The sequence below is a fragment of the Seriola dumerili genome, unplaced genomic scaffold (genome assembly GCF_002260705.1).
Source record: "Seriola dumerili isolate Sdu_G_001 unplaced genomic scaffold, Sdu_1.0 BDQW01000609.1, whole genome shotgun sequence".
NCBI classification, from domain to species: Eukaryota; Metazoa; Chordata; class Actinopteri; order Carangiformes; family Carangidae; genus Seriola; species Seriola dumerili.
The window spans coordinates 447,907-470,951 of NW_019174864.1; the positions used below are offsets into that span (position 1 = coordinate 447,907).

The 23,045-nt window shown below is 42.2% G+C and overlaps 1 protein-coding gene across 1 annotated transcript in view; it reads right to left on the reverse strand.

Annotated features, from left to right (window-relative positions):
• LOC111236265 (junction plakoglobin-like) overlaps positions 1–23,045 on the reverse strand; it is a 91,437-nt gene that overhangs the window by 21,851 nt on the left and 46,541 nt on the right. Inside the window, exons 5-9 of the mRNA XM_022764939.1 lie at positions 21,031–21,232; positions 20,793–20,937; positions 20,604–20,707; positions 17,685–17,804; positions 14,164–14,382 (exon numbers count right to left, since the gene is read on the reverse strand). Coding sequence (XP_022620660.1) covers positions 14,164–14,382; positions 17,685–17,804; positions 20,604–20,707; positions 20,793–20,937; positions 21,031–21,232 — 790 coding nt within the window. The remainder of the gene's footprint in view (positions 1–14,163; positions 14,383–17,684; positions 17,805–20,603; positions 20,708–20,792; positions 20,938–21,030; positions 21,233–23,045) is intronic.

The window sequence follows — 23,045 nt, forward strand, 5'->3', positions numbered from 1 at the left end:
CATTTATGCATCTGGCCCCTACAGATACTGACTAGAAGTGTGTGTGTAATCTCAAGTATCAAACACTGTTTAGGACTGAAAGCTTCAGATGTCTGGTCAGATTCAAAATATAATGTTGCTTCTGTGTTTAGTGAAAAAGTAAATGGTGTAAGTTAAGGTAGAAGAATGTAATGCCAGACCTGTCATTACACACTGCAGTACTAGTCTAGGTAACCTCTACATTTCTCTACTGCATCATAGGATTCTATATAAAAATCATGTGCTAGTGGGTTTCATAAATGAAAATATTTTTTTTCTGTTATTCAGTTAATATAATCATGACTGTCAGATGCTGCACTTCATGGTGTGGGGACGGAGAAGCCACACGTCTGGAGAAGTTTTTTATCAGTATTTTTAAAGGCGTTTATACACCTACTTTACTCTTACTACGTTATTTTTATATAACTTTTATAAGAAGAAGATAGTAAATCCCAGGTGTCAAATTCACTCAAATAAACTGTGTGCTGTTAACACCTTGATTCAGATCACAGTTTGTTATGCTGCAATCTGAGGAAAGAAATAAATGGCGTAGGCTTATGTATAGGTTGATAGTAAGCATAGCTAGTAGGCTATGTACAGGTTATTCTGTACAGCCGCAATGCCCCATGGGCCAGAACAGACGGCTTCTCCTTCCCCTACACTATAAACAACACATGTGGCAACTAAATGACTAAAATAAGCTATCTGACTTGCAATACTTGCTTTTGCTTTATCTTTCTTTATATTTTTTTCTTTTCACTATGTCTACAGAGCTCTGCAAGGAATGAGTCCTAAAACCTGGAAATTAGTTGCATCTTCTGCTTCCTGTTCCCTCGTCCTGAAGTTTCTGGTTTGTTGAATGGGTTTTTGGTTTGATGACTGAAGTAAGGTCTGTGATTAACACCAGCTCAAGACAGTTCATGTTTTATTCTACTGCATAAAATACAATCAGTAAATACTCTTGTCCTGACTTTTTGAAGCTTTTACGTCTGTTAAAAACGGCCCGTTGCTAACAAGTGTCTAAATGAGACCTGCAAGGTGTCGGGACGTTAAACTCATCACGTTGAAATGATGATGAAATGCGATGAAAAAAACGTTTCTACTCACTGTCCACCTTTACAGCCTCGCTGCTGTTTATACAAATTTTAGTAACTGTGTCAGAAGAAAGGCTTTTGTAGAAGAGGTCAGAGCTGAATCAAACTACAAGCTGAAGTTTAGTGGTGGAGATGTTGAAAATACTGTGACCGTGTGTAGTTGGTTTATAGCCTTACATTAGTTTTTACTTCTGCTATTGTATTTATGCTTCAAACATCAATAAAAGTGGTGTTCAGTAGTGAAAAGATATCTGCTGAACTAAACCTGTCAGGATGTTATTTTCTCTAATAATCCAAAAGCCAATGGGAAAATCCCATTTTGTGGAGGGAACCGGTGTTGCTAAGCAAATTCATTGTATGTGAAAACCTACTTGGCAATAAACCTGATATTTGATTTTGAGTTATTCTTATCTTAACTTCAGCACACCAGCAGATGCACCAAAACAAGCAGAAGTTGCTGTGCATCTTCTCTACAGCTGCGGCAGCTGTGGGACAGGAAGAGCCACAGCTAGCTGCCGCTGCCACTATTTAAGCTAATCCCTGCTGTGAAGAATCATCCCGTCCAGGACTCTGTCATCGTATGTGCAGTATAGCCTACTAGTCTTATTATTATTAATCTGTCTGTCCTGGTCCTGGTCTTAGAAGAAAGGCCGGTTCAGACCCAAATGAAGGAAAGAACATTTCAAACATTTTAGAAAAAATTATCACAACTTCCTGTTTCGCCTCACTTACCCCCCCCCCCCATAAAAGCATCTTTTATAAAGTCACGTTGTCCATTTCGCCAATTCCACACATTAAACACCAATACCTCACTCTCATTAATATAATCTGCCTCAGTCTCGCAGGGCTGTCTGACTGAAGCAGGAGCAACGTGCTGTGTAGTGTCCTGTGTGTGTGAGTGTGTGTGGGTGTTGTGTGTGAACACCGTGGTGTCCAAGTGTGTGTGTAGGTGTTGAAGTGTTGTGTGTGGGTGTGTCACACAGGCAGCTAGGTGGAGGTAAGTTACTCTAAGACAGGAAGATGACTTGTGCCTGACTTACCTGGCAACAAGACACAAAATGAAGTATATGGTTTATCGCAGCATCTCACCTCAAGAGGTTTTGGAGCGTCTGATAAAAGAAACCGTTCTCATTGATGTCTCAATTTTAGGCAAGATCAGTTATCTTTACTATAGCATACTACATATAAAATCGTTTAATATTTAATGGTAAGCACCAATTCAGGTTTAATCTCTCGTGTGCTTCTACACGGACAAAGGAAATGTAGGACCCAGAGTTTTTGTGGCTATGGAACCTACATATACCTACGAGATCAGGAGATTCTCAACCCTCCTGTCTCTCTCGTCCTCTGGTGCAAAACAGCAACAGGAAGTTTTGAAGGAAAAAGTGAACATAAGCTCGATGCGATGCCCCTCTCATCATACATAATGGAAGAACGTCGTCCTGTATGTTAGTCCTCAAATCAGATAAATACCCCACCCTTGTCCAAGCTGTCAGACTGAGGAACATGGACATCGCTAGAAAACGCCCACCTGAATAAGGCCCTCAAAAGAATGAAGGCATCCACGGCACAATAGAGGATGGAAAATGAGATCCTGATACTCAAGCCACAAGAAACGACTAATCCAACAATGTAAGAGTCAATGGCTCTGCCCCAGGTCAGTGCTACTGTTACATTGACAATAAACTCTCAAATCACTCAATTAACAGCTCACTCTTTTAACATCCCCCCTATGCCAGTGATAACAAGTGCTCGCGACATAGACTTACTTCATAAGGCTCTCTAATATTGCATTCTCGATTTACATTTTACTGTCAACTCTCCTGCATTGTCACCTGTCTCACCCACACCGCTCCCAAAAACATGACAGAGCTGCCTCCAAGCTCACTCTCTAACACAGGCCACCAACCTCACAGAGACTCGCACACAATCACAACCAGTATCTTATTATACTATAAACTACCAAACATGCGCGATCCACATTCAAGTTCAAGAGAACATCTCATTATTAAAAATCACTAGGCCATGCAACGGGCCCACAACAACTTGCCAACAGGAAAATCGAGGATACGCACACAACCATCCACTAAACGAATGCAGATTCAAGGCGAAACAACGACATTTCGCAAATTAAACAACACCACAGCAAAACACAAACAAAGGACAACCACATCGAAGACTGTAACGACAAGAGTTCAGCTAGAGGAAGCCAAAACAGAAATACACTTAACACAGGCACAACACGCGATGCAACAAAACAAACAACAATGAAACCTACACAACAACCACACTAAGCAACACAAGAAAAAAAATCGTAAGCTCGCCAAATTCTCAACACAACCATCAACAGAAGAAGCTCCAGATCTGAGGGCAGGCTGGCGGGGAGACACCGCATACAGCCCCAGCCGGAACAGCCACGATACAAAACAAACACAAAACAACAAAACGAGTAGCAACACACACAGACCCCAAGACAACGCAACCCAAAAAAAACCACCACAACCGACCACGCAACAATAACCCCGCAGTGGGAACACCAAAAACCTTGCCAACCACCCCCAATCCTCGAGCTATGCAAACTTCCAACTCCGACGAGGAATTCCCTTAGAGCTCCTAGACCCAGCAAGTCAACTTCCGTTTTATCGCTTGCCTGCTCAATATCTCTATTGTTTACTTAGCCATATTAATAGCAGCGACACATGGTTAATCCTGCTTACAATGGTTTTCTCTTCCTTGCTTCGCTGCAGCTTTTTTTTTTAGCACACCAAAATCCTGTTGTTGTGGCCTGTTAATGTCATATATTTCCCATAGTGTATCTTTCGCACTCAACTCCGACAATGTTTAAGAAATCTCTGCGCCATCTGAGTCTCCTCCTAACCTATGGAAAGCATTTAGGGCACCTCGTCAAACTGATAGACTATACCCCCCATTGTCAGCCACACCTGTAAGACATAATTCCATCCTAGACACTAGCACAGTAACATCGCAAGCAAAAACCCAAAAATACACTCTATACCAGACTCACCCAACAATAAACAAAATCACTACTAAACATCTCACAGCACAACAGCTTTAACATCATTCATACTCTCTCACACCCAAACACCACAACCACCCGAAGACCGATCGTACAAGGAGACACACGAAGGATGTACATGAAACTTAGAACAGGCAACGGCATCTACATATACCTCTCTTCTTCTCATGATTTGGTGAAACAGAATCTTGTGTCGTCGTTTGTGCCAAACTGAAGGCGAGCAAACTGATCCCACTATCAACTGCAGCAGTAAAAAGGAAACACTGAGCTGATTAGGGGTGTTGACTCTGAGGACAGACAGGTGAACATCTACAGTAGCTGAAACAAGAGCATCATGATTATATGTTATACACAAATAACACCACAAAGGTTCTTTTTAATAAGCTAAGTCATATGGAAATCATAACTGTATAATAACCAAATTGTTGTTGCCTCTGTGACTGATTATCTCCCAAATATATCTACTGCTCTACATCTGTCAGCTTGTTTATTCTCACCATTAATATGCATGTGCAACGTACTCTGCTAGCTCTGCAGTAAATAATCTAATCAATGAAGGGTAAACACCAAAATGTGGGAAAATATGCAAATATGAAATGTATTAAAATATGAAGGAAAAAAAGTCCACGCACTTTTATTGACGTTAGCAGTTTATTTAACAACAACAAACATAGTGGCTGAAAGGTCACCCAACGAATCAAACGTCAGTATGAACCTAACGAAAACAATTTATATCAGCCATAGCTCCAACACACCGCTCACAGCAAACATATGACAGAATGCTAACCGAAAAAACATAGTCGCACTCCGGAAGGAGCAGACAACCACCAGGAGTCAATCCCACAATTTTTTTGTTATATATTCTGAAGTTGAATTTCTTCCGACTCTGGAATAACTCCAGCAGCTTTACTGAGAATTTGTCTTAGCTATAAGAGTAGAGCTTCTCACTCGTATCCTCTTAGATTTAAAAATGGTTGACTCTCTCAGCCTGCTTTTTTTTTTTGGTACCTGGTCCAGAGATTTGACTATTATAACAGATATGTTCATATACAACCAAGGCTAATCCACTCAACTTCACAAGAGCTCATTCAACCCACAAACCAGATAATACAGATGCTATGACATAGAGAGAAAGAGTGAGGTTCAGTGTGTAATTCACAGATAAAAAGACACTGAGCGCTAAAATGGAGTCGTAATGAAAACTTGGTGATCCCCTGTAAATATCTGCCACATCCAGGGATGGATTAGATTTTTTTCTACATTGGACAGTCGGTACACAAGGTGGTGGAACTCTCGACAACCTCACTCCCTACATAAGTGAGTCCTACTAAGACGTATCCCTCCGAGAGCACACAGATAAGTAGTAGTGATAGGATACTTTGATGAAACGCAGAGTTTGTCACACCCTTGTCAAACTATCATGTCACTCAACAAGAAGAAAAGAATATGACATACACACAACGATTGGAAGGCTGATAACGAACACAGTGAGAAGATTAATGTTCCGATCGAGACAGATAATCAACATCAACATGTAAAATTTCTATTTCCATCTAGATAGAGGCCCACCCATTAATATTAGTCTCTCAGTGCTTGTGTTGCGTTGTGCCATTACATATCTGAAAAGGAATAAACTAATAGTTAAAATTCATATATGACAAGTACTCCTTAAGGGTGGCCTGTACCACAAAATAATATATTTCACGCTGTCCGGGCGTGTCGCTGGAAGCCTCAAACCGTCTCGAATGAACCATACTGGTCACAATGCTATGAAACGCTAGTGGTAATTCCCTCTCTGAGCATAACAAGTGTCGCTGCACGCAAACGCCAACTTAGCACGAAAAAGATGTGAAACCATTATAAGGCGTTCAAATGATTGGACTCATCGAAGAGAGATTCCTCACATTGCACTAGGCATGTTATAATCAAAAATCAGCAAGAGCGGACAGCGACTAAGACTTTCATCATTTTGGAAAACGGCGTGTTCACACGGTCAAAGGAATGTGTGAGGTGACACATTCTGTGTTTATAAAGACCAATTTATGAGCGGGAAATAGTGTAAGCATGGTTTTTATGCAGTCGCATCATTTATGCATCTGGCCCCTGGACAGATACTGACTAGAAGTGTGTGTGTAATCTCAAGTATCAAACACTGTTTAGGACTGAAAGCTTCAGATGTCTGGTCAGATTCAAAATTATAATGTTGCTTCTGTGTTTAGTGAAAAAGTAAATGGTGTAAGTTAAGGTAGAAGAATGTAATGCCAGACCTGTCATTACACACTGCAGTACTAGTCTAGGTAACCTCTACATTTCTTACTGCATCATAGGATTCTAATATAAAATCATGTGCTAGTGGGTTTCTATAAATGAAAATATTTTTTTTCTGTTATTCAGTTAATATAATCATGACTGTCAGATGCTGCACTTCATGGTGTGGGGACGGAGAAGCCACACGTCTGGAGAAGTTTTTTATCAGTATTTTTAAAGGCGTTTATACACCTACTTTACTCTTACTACGTTATTCTAATATAACTTTTAATGAGAAGATAGTAAATCCCAGGTGTCAAATTCACTCAAATAAACTGTGTGCTGTTAACACCATTTGATTCAGATCACAGTTTGTTATGCTGCAATGCTGAGGAAAGAAATAAATGGCGTAGGCTTATGTATAGGTTGATAGTAAGCATAGCTAGTAGGCTATGTACAGGTTTATCTGTACAGCCGCAATGCCCCATGGGCCAGAACAGACGGCTTCTCCTTCCCCTACACTATAAACAACACATGTGGCAACTAAATGACTAAAATAAGCTATCTGACTTGCAATACTTGCTTTTGCTTTATCTTTCTTTATATTTTTTTCTTTTCACTATGTCTACAGAGCTCTGCAAGGAATGAGTCCTAAAACCTGGAAATTAGTTGCATCTTCTTGCTTCCTGTTCCCTCGTCCTGAAGTTTCTGGTTTGTTGAATGGGTTTTTGGTTTGATGACTGAAGTAAGGTCTGTGATTAACACCAGCTCAAGACAGTTTCATGTTTTATTCTACTGCATAAAATACATCAGTAAATACTCTTGTCCTGACTTTTTGAAGCTTTTACGTCTGTTAAAAACGGCCCGTTGCTAACAAGTGTCTAAATGAGACTACAGAGGTTGTCGGGGACGTTAAACGTCATCACGTTGAAATGATGATGAATGACGATGAAAACCGTTCTACTCACTGGTCCACCTTTACAGCCTCGCTGTGTTTATACAAATTTTAGTAACTGTGTCAGAGGAAAGGCTTTTGTAGAAGAGGTCAGAGCTATATCAAACTACAAGCTGAAGTTTAGTGGTGGAGATGTTGAAGTCATGTGACCGTGGTGTAGTTGGTTTATAGCCTTACATTAGCTTTTTACTTCTGCTGATTGTATTTATGCTTCAAACATCATAAAGTGGTGTTCAGTAGTGAAGATGATCTTGCTGAACTAAACCTGTCAGGATGTTTATTTTCTCTAATAATCCAAAAGCCAATGGGAAAATCCCATTTTGTGGAGGGAACCAGGGTGTTGCTAAGCAAATTCATTGTATGTGAAAACCTACTTGGCAATAAACCTGATATTGATTTTGATGTTATTCTTATCTTAACTTCAGCATCTCACCAGCAGATGCCACAAACAAGCAGAAGTTGCTGTGGCATCTTCTCTACAGCTGCGGCAGCTGTCGGGACAGGAAGAGCCACAGCTAGCTGCCGCTGCCACTATTTAAGCTAATCCCTGCTGTGAATCTATGATCCCGTCCAGGACTCTGTCATCGTATGTGCAGTTAGCCTACTAGTCTTATTATTATTATTATATCTGGTCCTGGTCCTGGTCTTGAAGAAGGCCGGTTCAGACCCAAATGAAGGAGAACATTTCAAACATTTAGACAATAAATGTATCACAACTTCCTGTTTCCCTCACTGCCCCCCCCCCCATAAAGCTCTTTTATAAAGTCACGTTGTCCATTTCGCCATTCCACATCATTAAACACCAATACCTCACTTCATTAATATAATCTGCCTCAGTTGGCAGGGCTGTCTGACTGAGCAGGAGAAGTGTGTGTGCGTGTGTGTGTGTGTGTGTGTGTGTGTGTGTGTGTGTGTGTCCACAGACTAGGTGGAGGAGTTATCTAAGACAAAATGACTTGTGCCTGATTTACCTGCGAGAACAAATGAGTTATGTTTATGCAGCATCTCAACCTCAGACGGTTTGGAGCGTCTGATAAAGACGTTCTATGATGTTGAATTTTAGGCAAGTCACGTTTCTTTATATAGCATATAATATAAATACGTTTATTTATGTAGCACCATTCAGGTAATTCGCTGTGCTCTACAGGGACAAAGGAAATGTAGGACCCAGAGTTTTTGTGGCTTGACTCATTCTAGGAGTCAGGAGATCTCAACTCTGTCTTCTGTCCTCTGTGCAACAGCAAATAGGTTTTGAAGGAAAAGTGATGCTGATGGATTTTCATCAACATAATGAGGAAACGTGTTGTTGTTAGTCTCTATGTGTACCCCACCCTTGCCCACTGTCAGCTGGGATTGGCTCCTGCGCCCCTGTGGCCCTCAAAGAATGAGCAGTACGGCCAATGGATGGATGGATCTGATCTAGCAGAACGATATCCACATGTAGAGTCATGGTCTGCCCAGTCAGTCTCTGTTACTTGACAATCATGTCAATCATATTACAGGCTCATCTTTTAAGATCTATGGTGACCAAGGTTGGAGATGATTATTCATGCTTTTATTTCTTCTCGTTTACATTATTGTAATGCTCTGTTTACCTGTCTCAAACCGTCCACAGAGATCACACATCACACCAGTTTTATTCTCCCTCCACTGGCTCCCAATCCAGTTCAGCATCCATTTTAAAATACTGGGGCTGCAACGGCCCACAACACTTCCAGTAGGAAAAATGAGATGCAAATTCATAAACGATGCGGGGTGGGGGTGGGGGTGGGGGTGTGGAAAACCTTGACCATGAGCTTGAGCTTCCACCCGAGAGGTTCCACTTAGAGCTCCCCTAGAGGCAACATGTGTTTTTGTTGTTGCATTGTTTCTGATTTTGCAGCGTGTTTGCTGTTCATGGTTTTCTTTCTCTTTCTTCCTGCAGCTTTTTTTTGCAACACAATCCTGTTGTTGTGTTTGTTTTGTATTTTCATATGTGTTTTTGAATCTGCATTGTTTAAGAATTTGCAGCTTGTTCCTCCTATTGGAAGTGTTTTGGGCCGTTGTAGCACGTTAGCCCTTGTCGGCCACTGTAAGATATTTTAGATAACAGTATGGCAGCAAAGACCAAATATCTATCAGCTCCACGTAAACATCAGTATCTGAAAGAGCTTTACATTTTCTTTTGTCTATAACCCAACAAAAACAAAGACTGTACAGGGAAAGAGGATGTTTCTGAACTTTAGCAGGCGGCTTTTACCCTCTAAATCCAGTTCCTTCTTATTTTGTTGAAACAGAATCTTGGTGTCGTCTTGTGCAAACTGAGGAGCAACTGATCCACTATCAACTGAGAGATAAAAGCAAACACTGAGCTGATAGGTGTTGACTCTGAGGACAGACAGGTGAGACATCTACAGTAGCTGAAACAAGAGGCATCATTGATTATATGTTAAACAAAACACCACAAAGGTTTTAATAAGCTAAGTCATATGAATCATACTGTTAATACAAATTGTTGTTGCTGTGATATTATTTCCATTTCTCTGCTCTACATCTGTCAGCTGTTTATTCTCACCATTAATATGCATGTGCACGTACTCTGCTGCTCGCAGGTAAAATTAATCAATGAGGTGAAAAATGTGGAAATGTGCAAAATTATGAAATTATGATATGAAAAAAAGTCCACGATTTTATTGAGGTTCCAGTCGTTTTAACAACAACTTAGTGGCTGAAGGTCAAAGGTCAAGGTCAGTGTGACCTCACGAAACACTTTTTCGCCATAGCTCCACACACTTCACAGCAACTATGACAGAATGTAACCTGAAACTAGTCTGAGTGGAGGAGGCAGACAACCACCAGGAGGTCATCCTAATTTTTTTGTTAGTTATTCTGAAGTTGGATTTCATTTCGGACTCTGGATTCCCAGCCACTTTTTACTGGATTTGTCTCTGCATCTAAGTAAGACTTTAGTGTTCTTCTTAGTTTAAAAATGGTTGAACTCTCTCAGCCTGGCTTTTGTTTTGTTGGTACCTGGGTCCAGAGATTTGACATTATAACAGTTGCATATCAATAACTCCACATAACTTCACAGCTCATCAACACACCAGATATCAGTGTATGAATAGAGAGAAGAGTGAGTCAGTGTGTTTCACAGATAAAAGAACTGGCGCTAAAATGAGTCGTAATGACTTTGGTGATCCCCTGAAATATCTCCACATCCAGTGGATGGATTAGATTTTTTTCTACATTGACGGTTCCTACACAGTGTGCACTTCTGACTATCCTTATGATCCTGTGACTTTTCCTCTAGAGCCAAAATAGTAGTAGTGATGGATCTGATGAAAGCAGATTTGTAATTTATTATCATGTCATCATAGGACAAATAACACACAGTTGTGACTGTCAACCAGTGAGTTATGTGTGTATACTCACATGTAAACTTCTTTTTTCTTGTAACGTTAACATTTGAGTTTGTTCCTCTCATGCTTGTTTGTTTGCCATTCTTATATCTTATTATTTCTTCAATTTTAGGGTGGCTGTTTACCATTTTTTCACGCTTCCGGGCGTTCCCTGGTAACCGTGGTAACCCCTTGTTTCAACAATGTGTCACAATGCTATGAACTCTGGGTAATTCCCTCTGGCAAAGTCTGCAGAAATGCAAACTTACAGAAAGTGTGCATTAAAGGCTAAAAGTGTCTGCTAGAGAGTCCTCATGCACTTGATGGTTTTACAGGGGGACAGCACTAAGACTTCATGGACTCACCTCAATGTCTGTGAGGGTGAACACTGGGATTGGGCCATCTACTACATTTGCTAAATGGTAGCATGCTAACATGCTGCAACACTGCTAGCATGGCAAGAAGACTCCAGAGTTTCTCTGATCCTATAGCAGTTTAGATTATATGGAAAAAATTCACTGATTTCAGTTGTGAGAATCTGCTCAGGTTTTATCTCTGTTGATGAGACAATACAAGTGTTAGTAGAAATGTTTTTGACATCCATCTCATAGAACAAATTTACTTTTTATCAGTGAACCCATACATAGAGACGGATTTTGTCTCATTCAGCCGACATGAAAACTATTTGTCCAGTGAATTTCTACTGTCAGTCAGACTGTGAACATCTGGGCCCGTATTCACAAAGCATTTTATCTTACCACTAAGAGTACTCCTAAGTCACGCTAAACGTTTTTAACTAAAAGTTTTCTCCTAAGTCCTCTTCACAAAGCTGCTGAGATCAACTTTTAGTAAGGAAAAAACTCTTAAGCCAAGAGTGCGACTCCGTTGCTATGGCTGACGTCAATTTTCATGGACGAGTTCCCTTGCAGCAGATTGGTTGATGAAAGACTGCCTGTGCCGGTGAAAACGCAGGCGCAACATCCCGCAGTAATGATTTAAAAAACACAGAGAAATAAACGAATACAATTGAAGGCATACTGGCTATTGGCATGGAGCTGCTTTATTTCTCTGTAGCTGTTGAACATAGAAAGGAAATCGTATGAATTGTGCTATGATGTCGGGTCACAGCGCATTTATTGTTTGTTGGATAGATCGGCTTTTCCCTGTTGCCAAGTAACGCAGCGTTGCCAAACACTTAATGTCCACACTGATCAGGTTGTTTCGGTTGGTAGGAGATGTTATTTAATCCTTCACAAACTCCACAACGATCATTATTCCCTCGTGATTGAGTCGTATCTTTTAAGTAATTCAGCATCATGTAAGGTTTCCAGAACACTGTGACGTAGAATGGCAGCAGCCCTTTAAGATTCTTTGTGATTTGGTCTGAGTGAGTTAGGAGTCCTCTCGACTGCCTCTAACTTCTCCCAGACTGGTGGCTTTGAGAATTACTCTTAGTCAGAAAAAATAGGACTCCTAAAGTTAAGACTGACACGGCCATTATCTTTAGGAGTTTCTCCTAAATCAGCAAGTAAGGAGCTACTTTTAGCCTTAAGATGCTTTGCGAATACAGGCCCTAACCTTTAAGCTTACCTATTAACAAACTGAATGCTTCAGTAGTACTCATGGGCCTCTCTTGTATCATTCTTAATGTGGACTCGGGGGTTCCACAGTCCTCTGACAGTGTCTGCACAGAACATCTTCAGCCGCATTACCACATTTTGCATTTAAAGTGATAGTTCAGGTTATTTGATGTGATTTGATGCAGTAGATTCAGATCGGCACTCTACCAGTTTAGAGAAGCAACAGGAGCAGGAGCACCGGCACAGAAGCCGAGTGATGAGCTGATATATCAATATCACTTGAAGTGTATGCTAACAGTTGCTAACCAAGCATCAAGCTCCGGGGCTAAAAAATTAAGCCAACACTGAAGTGCCCAAACCTGCAGTTCCTCTAATGACCACTAGAATCTGGCTCCAACAGTGAGTCAGTCCCCATAGACTCCCATGTTAAAATGTCCAACTTTACAGCAGAAATAAACATGTTTACAGCCTGGTACAAAAACAGTTTTGGTCTCTAGAGCTAATTTCCTCCTTCATGACAACTGTTTATATAACTCACCTGTTCACATTTTATTAAGACTTAAAGTTATGGAGAATTGAGGGCGTGGTCTCTTTGAGTGACAGGTAGGTGAGCATATGCTTGTCACAAACTGGAATGCACTGATGTTCCGGGTCCACACACGCCCCTCCTCTTTGCTCATTTTCGGATAAGCCGGAAGTTAGGGTTGGAGTCAGACACTGCCAAGATGGCGACAGTGGGGCAGCTCACTCTGAGCTTCAAAACAGCTCTTCAGAAACCTGTGGGTGAACGTCACGGAGGCTATATCTATCTTTATTTACAGTGTATGCCGCTAACAGTCATCAGACAGCCCTTTCCTTTGGAACAACATTTTGAACTACTGCATTCCTACACATAAGCACACCTAAGGTGCGCACTGTATCATCATCAACATCGCTCAGCTTCTGTCAGTGTTCCTAGCTGCTGCTCCAGACTGAGAGGGTGACAATCCAAATCTACTGCAGGTAATACCCTGACTATGCATAACTGCCTCACACAATCCCACGTCAAATAACCCGAACTATCACTTCTGGACGGGAGGATACAGAAACCTTTGACACTGTGGGTTGCAGTTTTGAGCTGAGTACGGTCAGTGTACAGATTAACATTGAAGCATATGTGTTCTGTCTGATGTGTGTGAGATGGGGAGCTGAAAAATGCACCAGAAATTCAATTATTGTGACGTGAAAGTAATTAATAGTGTTGTCAAATGCATCAGTCTAAGTGACTTGTAATTAAAAAGTGTACAGCACATAAATATTGTTTGAGCACACTCCAGGCTCCAAGAATATCTGCAGTCTGCTGTGTGTTGTTCGTCTCTTCCAGCTCACTGTACTGTGCATTAACAAACCTCCACGGGCTCCTCGCAGCTCTTCAGTCTTGAAGTCTTGATAATTTTACTTGGATTGAACCCAGATCCTGTCAGTCTTGTCAGTCTCTCTCTCTCTCTCTCTCTCTCTCTCTCTCTCTCAGTCTCTCCTCCTCACTGAGGCACTAAAACAACCAGCATCATCTCTTCTCTCTCTTCATCTCTGTCTCTCGTCTGTATGTTTCTCCAGGGACACAGCACGCCAGCGGCTATTGCCACAGCTGAAGTGTTTTGGGAGTGAGGCAAGGTGGGCGTGTGTGTGTCATGGTGTGTGTGTGTGTGTGTGTTTGCTTGTCTGGCTGTTCTCTCGTATAGAGTAGGGGGGTCCCCCCACTGTCTCAGCAGAGCAGTGCTCAAACTGCAGTGCTGTCTTTTATATCATTGCCTCCCTTCAGTCATCAATGCTATCAACTTCTTTTCCTTTCCCACACAGCAATGCCGTCCCTCACCTTTACCACAGGCCAGTAGTGCGGTTGCCCCAGCAGCTTGACAACAGCAGGGATGCCGTAGTGCAGCCGCACTGCATTCTGGGCCAGCTCGGCATCCTGGTGTCGGGAGGTGAGGTGCCGCAGGGCGCAGACCGCTGGCTCAGCGACGTCCTCCTTCTCCCCAGCACGAAGCACGGCATGGATCAACGCCTCCACGCCGCCGTACTGGGTCACCAGGGTCTGAGGGAGAACAGGTGGAAGAGGAGAGAGTGGGTTTCCTCATCTGACATGCAGGTGAAGCTTTGTCTGGTGCATGAAAGCCTCTATGAATAATACAGAAATTCACTTTCTTCACTTTCGTCATTCTTCACAAGACATGGAGTAGAGAGAAAACAACTATAAATAAAAGTGTGTGTGTGTGTGTGTCCAAGCTTAAAAACAAGAAAACAAACTGTAAATATCAATATGATATATTGCTTTTGTAAATTGAATTTCCTCGGTGCAGATTGTCTGAGTGTCCGAGGCAGCTGAGATCTTTCATTAACTAAATACAAACACACACTCACACACACCCCAGAGATGAAAGCTATGATTTCTTTTACTCTGTGTTGTTTTTGTTAATAAATTCACACATGAAGAACCAGGACCCACTGGATGTAAAATCGTGACCAGCTTCTAAAAGCTCTACACGGCACACACACTCGACAGAAACTCCTGTGGCACTAATTCTGCAGGACCCTCTTTCATTAAGGTGTCTTTATATGCACATTAACACGAAATGCATAAATATGCATTCATGAATTAGTTGGAGAACACAGCAGAAAGATAATATGGATAATTTCAAGAGGATTCTCAGCAAACCTGCTGCGGGACAGTTTGTATAGGCTGGTGTGAAGCTGTCAATCAAACCCACATGGACTGAGACCATCCAGAAAAGGTGGGTCTGTTTACATCAAAGGAGTTTGTGTTTGTAGATATGTGATTTTTAGCAGAATTCAAAATGCTAAATGTATACGTGCTGATAGTGACACGACGACGTTACCGTGTGAGCACGGCTCTGATCAATCAGGAAGTGAGAAGTCAGAACACAGGTTGTGTCTGTTCACCTCACTATCACGTTTATCACACAAGACTGTCCCGTTGCTACCTGTCCATCATTATTTATGAAACATGAAGTCACACTGACACTTGTAACAACACAAAGAACAAAAATATCCAGCAGCCTTGGGATAAAACCTCACTCAACAGTATGTCATGTGGTTCACTCCATGTATTTAGATGAAAATGGTGTTTTTATTTTTGTGTCTCTGTCAGTCAGAGCTGGAGGCATATTGTTTTCAGCTTGTCCATCTGTTCAGCCCATTCACATGGACATGATATCTCTATCTAACGCATCGACAGGACTTCTTTAAATTTGGCACAAACACTTGGATTCAATGATGAATTAGATGATTAGACTTTGGTGGTCAAAGGTCAAACCTCAAGCTCAGTGTGACCTCACAAAACACTTAGCCATTACTCAAGACTTCACAGCAATTATGACAAGATTGAACACAAATGTTTAATATTTTCTATGACTCTGGATAAACAGGGATGTGACCTGAAACTAGTCCGAGTGGAGGAGGCAGACAATAATGTTATTTATCAAATATTTCTGTTTTTCAGTTCTCTAGAATGAACACTATTTCCCATGAGCCCCAACCATTGTGGGCTAAACAAACAACAACAGAAGAAGCCACTGGTGAGTCGAGTGTCTGTAGTTAGTTCAGACGTGTATAATCAAAGATGTTCTCAACTTGTGTATCAGCCAATACAATTTCATTAAAACATTGTTTTTAACTGCTGTAAACCACTGAGCCTGTATGGATGTGATATGACTGCTGCTGTTGTACGGATCAGGTTAAACCCTTTGTAAAACATGGACAGATACATGAATGCCACAGAATCTCTGTTTATGAAGTGGAAACCTCTTATAGTGATCACAGTTACAGTGATCGACTGCTCATGGATCAAGCTCAGGACAGAATCATTCCTGTACAAATGCTGTTTAAATAATTCACTTAGAGTAATCCAGTAGTCTGCTGACAGCGGGTCCTTTCATCACGTGACAACAGAAGGAACATCATTTAAAACTGTTGTCGCCTCCTACAGCAGCTGTCACATGCTGAGGCTCGCTGATGTATTTCTGTTTCTCCTCTCGTCTCACTGTGTGTGTGTGTGTGTGTGTGTGTGTGTGTGTGTGTGCATCTCACTGACTGACTCAAGTCACAATGATTGGCTGAGTAGCATCACGTGACCAGATCTGTAAATGCAAGAAAAGCTGTGCTGGTTAAAACAGAAGCACTCCATCAAAATGTAATAATTCTTGATATAGGTTATAGATCCACTTTTGGATAGGACAGCATGGATGAAACCAACTTCAGATGAAATAATTACCCACCAAGCTGCACTGGTAACTTTTCATGGGAGCTGTGGATTTTTTATGTGCCCACAAAGTAATTATTGTTTAACGTTGTTAAAATAATGAACGGTAAGTCTTATAGAGGGCGCGATTTGTCGTGAATATGTGAAGTAAACTCCAGAAGAAATGCTGGAAAAAGATTGGATTGATTCATAGAAGCTGGTGGAACGGAGGTTAGACCAACCATGACGTCAGGACTTTATGATGATCATAATACTACACCGCCACCATCGAGTCCATCCTCACCTCCTCCCTCACCACCTGGTACGCTGCTTCCACTGCCAAGGAAAGGAGCAGACTGCAGTGTGTCATTCACTCTGCCGAGAAGGTGATCGGCTGCGATCTGCCACCCCTCCAGGACCTGCTCACCTCCAGGACCCTGAGGCGAGCAGGAAAGATTGTAGCAGACTCTTCCCACCCCAGGAACAAACTGAGTCACTCCCCTCTGGCAAGAGACTGCGGTGCATCAGGGCTAAAACATCACACCATAAAAACTGCTTTTTCCCCCGACTGCAGTTGGCAAGGCCGCCCCCCCCCACCCCCCACTGCTGCTGATTTTCTTGTAACATTGATGGTGATGCAGGATATCGACACCAGAAAAGTCCAGTAAAGGAGTTACTCGTAAGCCCATACAGTTTCATATTCTGTCCTCTTGGTTGTTTGTGTGAACACTAACTGGATCAGAACTATATGGCAATGATGGATCTTTTTGTGTCCCCCTTGGTCTGGATCAACTGAAATGAATCACGGAGGTCATGTGAGTAATGGTCTGTGGAGGGGTGTGAGCTCTTTTCTTCGCTTTAGTTAGTAATTAAAATTAAAAAAAAAATACATAGATTTATGACTTAATATATCATGATCAATATTTAGTGTCATTTCAAAAATGCTGATTTCAACTGGCTCAATGTTGACTGTGACCCCGCGGCCAAATGTACGCGGAAACATACTGATGTGTACTTCTGGTCTGGGGCTGACCGGGAGCAGATCCTGCAGCCAGAATCTGTCAGAGGAGCAAGGCTGTGACATCAGCGGATCAATGCTCATGGTGTTAGAATGACACGCGCCGTCTCATCGTGGTTACCTTGTTGCGTGAGTTGTTACAGGTGAGGTTGGACAGGATGCCAGTTGCACAGGTCAACATGTTAACGTCATCTGAGCCCAGCTGGGTGACCAGTATCTGCAGCAGACCATCTAACCCCTCCTATAGATTTAAAAGCAATAATAGAAAATTGGGAAATTAAATTCAGTTACAAAAAGACCCAAGGTGGTGCCATGCATGCCGGCCTTGTCGCAAGCCCCTGCAAAGTGTAGTACTTTCATTGTTCATTTAGCACTTTCATGTTGTTATATTTCTGCAGCAAATGGTAAAAGTAGGTTAGTGTATGAGCGCCAAACACTTCTGGACATGAGGTCAGCCATCTTTCACTGAAAGCCAGACTTTTATAACCCTGACCCTGCATCTTTGTTTGGGGAACTCAACCATTAAAAACACCACACACACACAGCTCTCCATCAATGAGAGACTGTGGGGGTGTGCTGTAACATGCTTTATAGAAACATGGATGTTTGAGTTACTGCACCACCCTCGTGAGCCGCCACTTTTCTAGTGTCAAGGATAGTTGGACCCAAAATGCAACCAAAAAACAACAACTAAAAAGGGGGTAGTTGAAAAATAATGTTTAATAACAAAAACAGAAACTTACAAAACTGAGAATAAAAAAAACAAAAAAAAAAAAAAAAAACAACAGGCAGGAACAAAAACCAGAACTCAGAAAACACTGGAGCACGATGACGGGGAAACACGAAGGCCAACAGGAGAAATTACAGATCCACAGGATAACATGGTGACAACAGACAGACAGACAGACAGACAGACAGACAGACAGACAGACACAAGTGGAAGACAGAGGCCCAATCCCAGTGTCCACCCTCAGACTCACAGACTTGGAAGTGCGTTCCCAGTGAGTCTGTGAGCGATGAGGGCTGTCTCACTGTCAAACCATCGAGGGCATGAGGGCTCTCCAGCAGACATTTTGAGCCCTTCATGCACACTTTCCCGTAAGGCCGTAAAACGGAGGAAATAATAAGAAAGAAGAAGAAGGAACACAGGAGCATGAGAGGAATGAACCCTAACATTAGTATTACAAGTAAAAAGACAGCATGTGACAGTGTCACACACAGCTCACTGTGATTCCGAGACAGAACTGTTTGTAGTTATCTGTCCTGTGACATGATGATAAATTCCAAGTCTGCTTTCACCAGATCTGATCCAGCATCATTATTTTGTTTAAAAACACATACATGAAGAATGGAAAGTCAGAATTCTCAACCCCACAACTGTACGCCACATGTTTTACATGATATAAAGGTGTCACACAGTGCTGCCCCATTCCTCTTTACACCATTTTGAGCCCTTGCAGCCTCTTGTACTCAATCATTCACCAGGTGATGTCAGTTAAGTCTTTGAGGGTTCAGGGCTTAGGCCTAAGGGGGGGGGGGGGGCATTGGGATTGGGCCAGAGACTTAAATACAGAAGGGAGGCGAAGACAATAGAACACAGGTGAAACACATTAGGGCGGAGCAGACAATCAAACTGGGGGAAAACAGGACAAAGACAAGAAGTAAAAAAAAAACAAGAGACACACAAAGAAGCTACTTCAAAATAAAGCAGGAAATGACAATTACCAAGCTGATTAAAAAAACTCCAAACATAATACAGAAGTCCAAACACAAAGAGTCCTTTAGGGAAACCATGACAATTTCTCCATGCACTGCAAAAAGAGATCACAGGCCCTATCAGGGAAAAGCAAAGGCGGTGATCTTGGTGCTACCTTGGATAGACACACCATCAAATCCTTCTGTTCTCCTGACCTGGAGCACATCATAATTGTCTGCTGACCAGTCTGGCTACTGAGGGAATTCTCCGTTATCACGACAGCTGCTTTCATTAACCCCTCAAGCCAAAACAGACCTTTCCGTGCACCTGGAGGCCACAAGCCAACCGGGAGAGAGTGTTAGCTGAACACTAAATACCTTTCAACATATTAACTGCATAACAAGCGAAAGACAAAACTGGGCCATTGATAAACCCATCTCCCTGGAGGCATAAAAATCGTTCTGCAAATAGCTTTTATAACTTCTATAATAAATTCTCCATTCTGTTCCTTCCTTCCTATAGACAGAATCTGAAACAGGAAGTACCCACTGTCTGTATGCTAGAAGATTGTTTTGATCAAGTGGACTGGAAAATGTTCCTCCTTGCCACCAACAGCAGCATCGATGAGAATGTGGACTCAGTCAAAAAAGGTCAAAATCTTCCCTAATCGAAAACCCTGGATTAACAGTGAGGTGCATGCAGCTCTCAACACACACACTACTGTGTTTAACTCTGGCAACTTGAATGCACAGAAACACACCAGCCCTCCAGAAGACAATTAAAGCCTACAAAAGGAAATACAGGAACAAAGTGGAGTTGGAGCTGAGCACTAACACCAGGTCTGCATAACGGACGCTACAGGGAACAGCAGCACACCACCCACCAGCACCGCTACACCAGACAAGCTAAACATGTTGGTCTATGCCAGTGATGGGGCCTAGACCAGGGAAGAACCCACTAAATTCTTTACTATATTTCAAAAAAATTTCTCTGAAGTCTGGTGCATGTTGCTTGACACTGGCCTTGGCAGAGATCTGTAGTCTCTGAGTTCTTTTCTAGTTAAATTACTGGAAGCGTCCCATCCACAAGAGGAGGTTAAAAGAAGTCGGCTGGCCAGCTCTCCAGAGCCAGCTGCCTGTCAGACTCGCTCTCTGCTCCATACTGTCAAAGCAGCTGCTTGGTTCTCTCTTGGACCTGACAGAGGAGCAGGTATAGAACCTGTGAGACTGCAGTGCATTAACTTCAAAGCGTTTTTTCTCCTCTTGAGAAAAAAAAGAAAACATGGCAATACTAGTCATAGCAATCAAAGCATTCTGTAGGAGTAGTGGGTGAAGCCATACGTGCCTGTTTGGTTGCAGCGTCTGACAGGTTGCGGAGGGTCCACAGACAATTCTGGATCAGACGCTGACTTGAACCTGTAAGGTGTTGGCCCAAAGCTTGCATACCACCTGGAGAAAGAATGAAATACACTTACACACTACACAAACATCCACACTCAGTCTTCTACATTCATGTCCAATGATGCCGACTTACCAGCCTCTACGATGGCTGGCTTGTTGCTGGGACAGACAGACAGCACTTTGAGGACACGGCTGGTGGTCCACAGGAGCTTTTCATAGTTGTAGTTCCTCATGATGAAAACCAGACCCTCTGGGCCTCCATTGGCTAGGATGATGAGCTGACAAGAAACAGAAAGCAGGAGGCGTAGTTGTGTAATAAGTAAGAGGACACAACAAGGATCTCCTGCCCAGTGTTAAGCCCCTCTCCTCACCTTGCTCTCCTGGTTGCCATAGGACAGGAGCTGCAGACAGTCAGTGGTGATGGCCAGGAACTTGGGATTGCTCTTTTTCAGCAATGGAACCATCCTCTGCAGGCCATCAGCGAGACGCACCGCCATCTTGGCTCCCTCTTGGTGCAGCAGCAGGTTGTGGAGGGTGGTGATGGCGTAAAATAAGACTGATTCCACTGGTGAACTACATGAGACAGACGAAGAGGAAGAGACAGATTTCTAAACCTTTATTGACTATTGACTATCAGACGTCATGTCTCATCTGCACAAGTCGGTCAGACATGGGCTGAAGAAGCTTTGGTAGTTGGTCTCACTTGCTCACAACACAGCATCTGGTGAAGCAACCACTGACACATTACTATGGATCAGCAATGTTTTTGACTTATAATTTGTCATCAGCCTCCTTACTAGTCCAGCTGTTTGTGAACACATACAATTTATGCCATCCAGAAAAAGGACAGTGCAGTCTTTATACCCTACAAAGTCTTGCCTATTTTTGCTCACTTTTCACTCACGTTTTTTTGGATCGTCACAACAGGAAGGCATGTGCCTTGTGGATATAAGAGGCTGAATGGCTCTAAACCATCTCCAGTTGAACCTGGACAAATCTGAAGTTGTTCTTTTTGGTCCCCAAGGACTCCATTGTCTCGATCACCAATGACCTTCATTACCTTTCCATCTACATTAAGCCCTTTACCAAAAACATGGCATAATCTTTGACTCTGCCTTCAAATTTGACAAGTAGGTAAAGGTAGTAGTAAAATCCAGCTCTTTTCAGCTTCATACCATCACCAAAATAAAACCCTTCCTCGCATTTACTGACATAAAGAGTCATCCATGCTCTTATATCCTCCAGGCTTGATTACTGTAACTCCCTGTATTCTGGAATCAGTCAGCCATCCTTGTCTCACCTGTAACTGGTCCAGAACGCTGCAGCTCAGCTTCTGACTGGTTCCAAGGGGAGGGATCACATGACCCCTATCCTGGACTATCTCCATTGGCTGCCAATTTACTCTAGGATAGATTTTAAGATTCTACTGTTTTTTTTTTTCAAAGCCCTCAATGGATCAGCTTGCTTGTTTTTGTTGCACTGATCCATTGTCTGTTGATGTTGTTGATTGTGTTTTTCTTGGTGTTGCACAGCACTTTGGTCAGCTGTTTGCTGTTTTTAAATGTGCTTTTTAAATTCTAAATAAAAAAAGTCATACACTGCACAATTTAGATTCGGAGGGTTAATGTTAACTTTTTTTAGCTAGCAGTAGGGCTCTAGGGGTGGCAATCATGGTTTTTCAGTTGGTCAGTTGATTGGTTAGTCCACCACTTGCTGGAGTTGTCATGTCCAGCTCTGTTTCTTAAAAAAAGTTTTCATTTTTGGTTATGTCTTTCATTTTTATACACTTTTTACACAATATTTAATTTTGAAAACTTACTCTCCCTCTTGTTTCAGTTTCAATTCCTGTCTTTGTGTGTTTTTTTTCCACCACTGTGATTATTGGCCCTGCCCTGATGTGTTGCACCTTTGTCTCATTGTCTCCCCTCTCCTGTTGTATTTAGTATATGTTCTCTCTTCCACTGGTTTCAGTTCGTCTTCGTCCTTTGTTGAGTTCCAGACTTTATTCCTACTGCAGTTAGTTTTCTTGTGTATGACCTTCTACCAGTCATCTGACCTCACCTCAGCCTTCTCCCCTTGGATCAGTCTGCCTTGTGTTCATTGTATCCTGCGTACCAACCATTTCTGGAAATCCTCTCCTCCGATGCCTTGTGGAGTTCAGTGGATGACAGGAGTGTTCACACTGAAATATCTCAGCAACTATTTGATGGATTGTCATGACATTTTGTGCAGACATTTATGGTCCCCAGAGGAGGAATCCTAAGAACTTTGGTGTTCCTCTGACTGCACCTCTCATGCTCTCTCATATTTGTGATTTGAGTCTCAGGAACTACTGGATGGATTGGTATGCATTTGGCACAGTCATGTTTCCTTCAGGATGAATTGT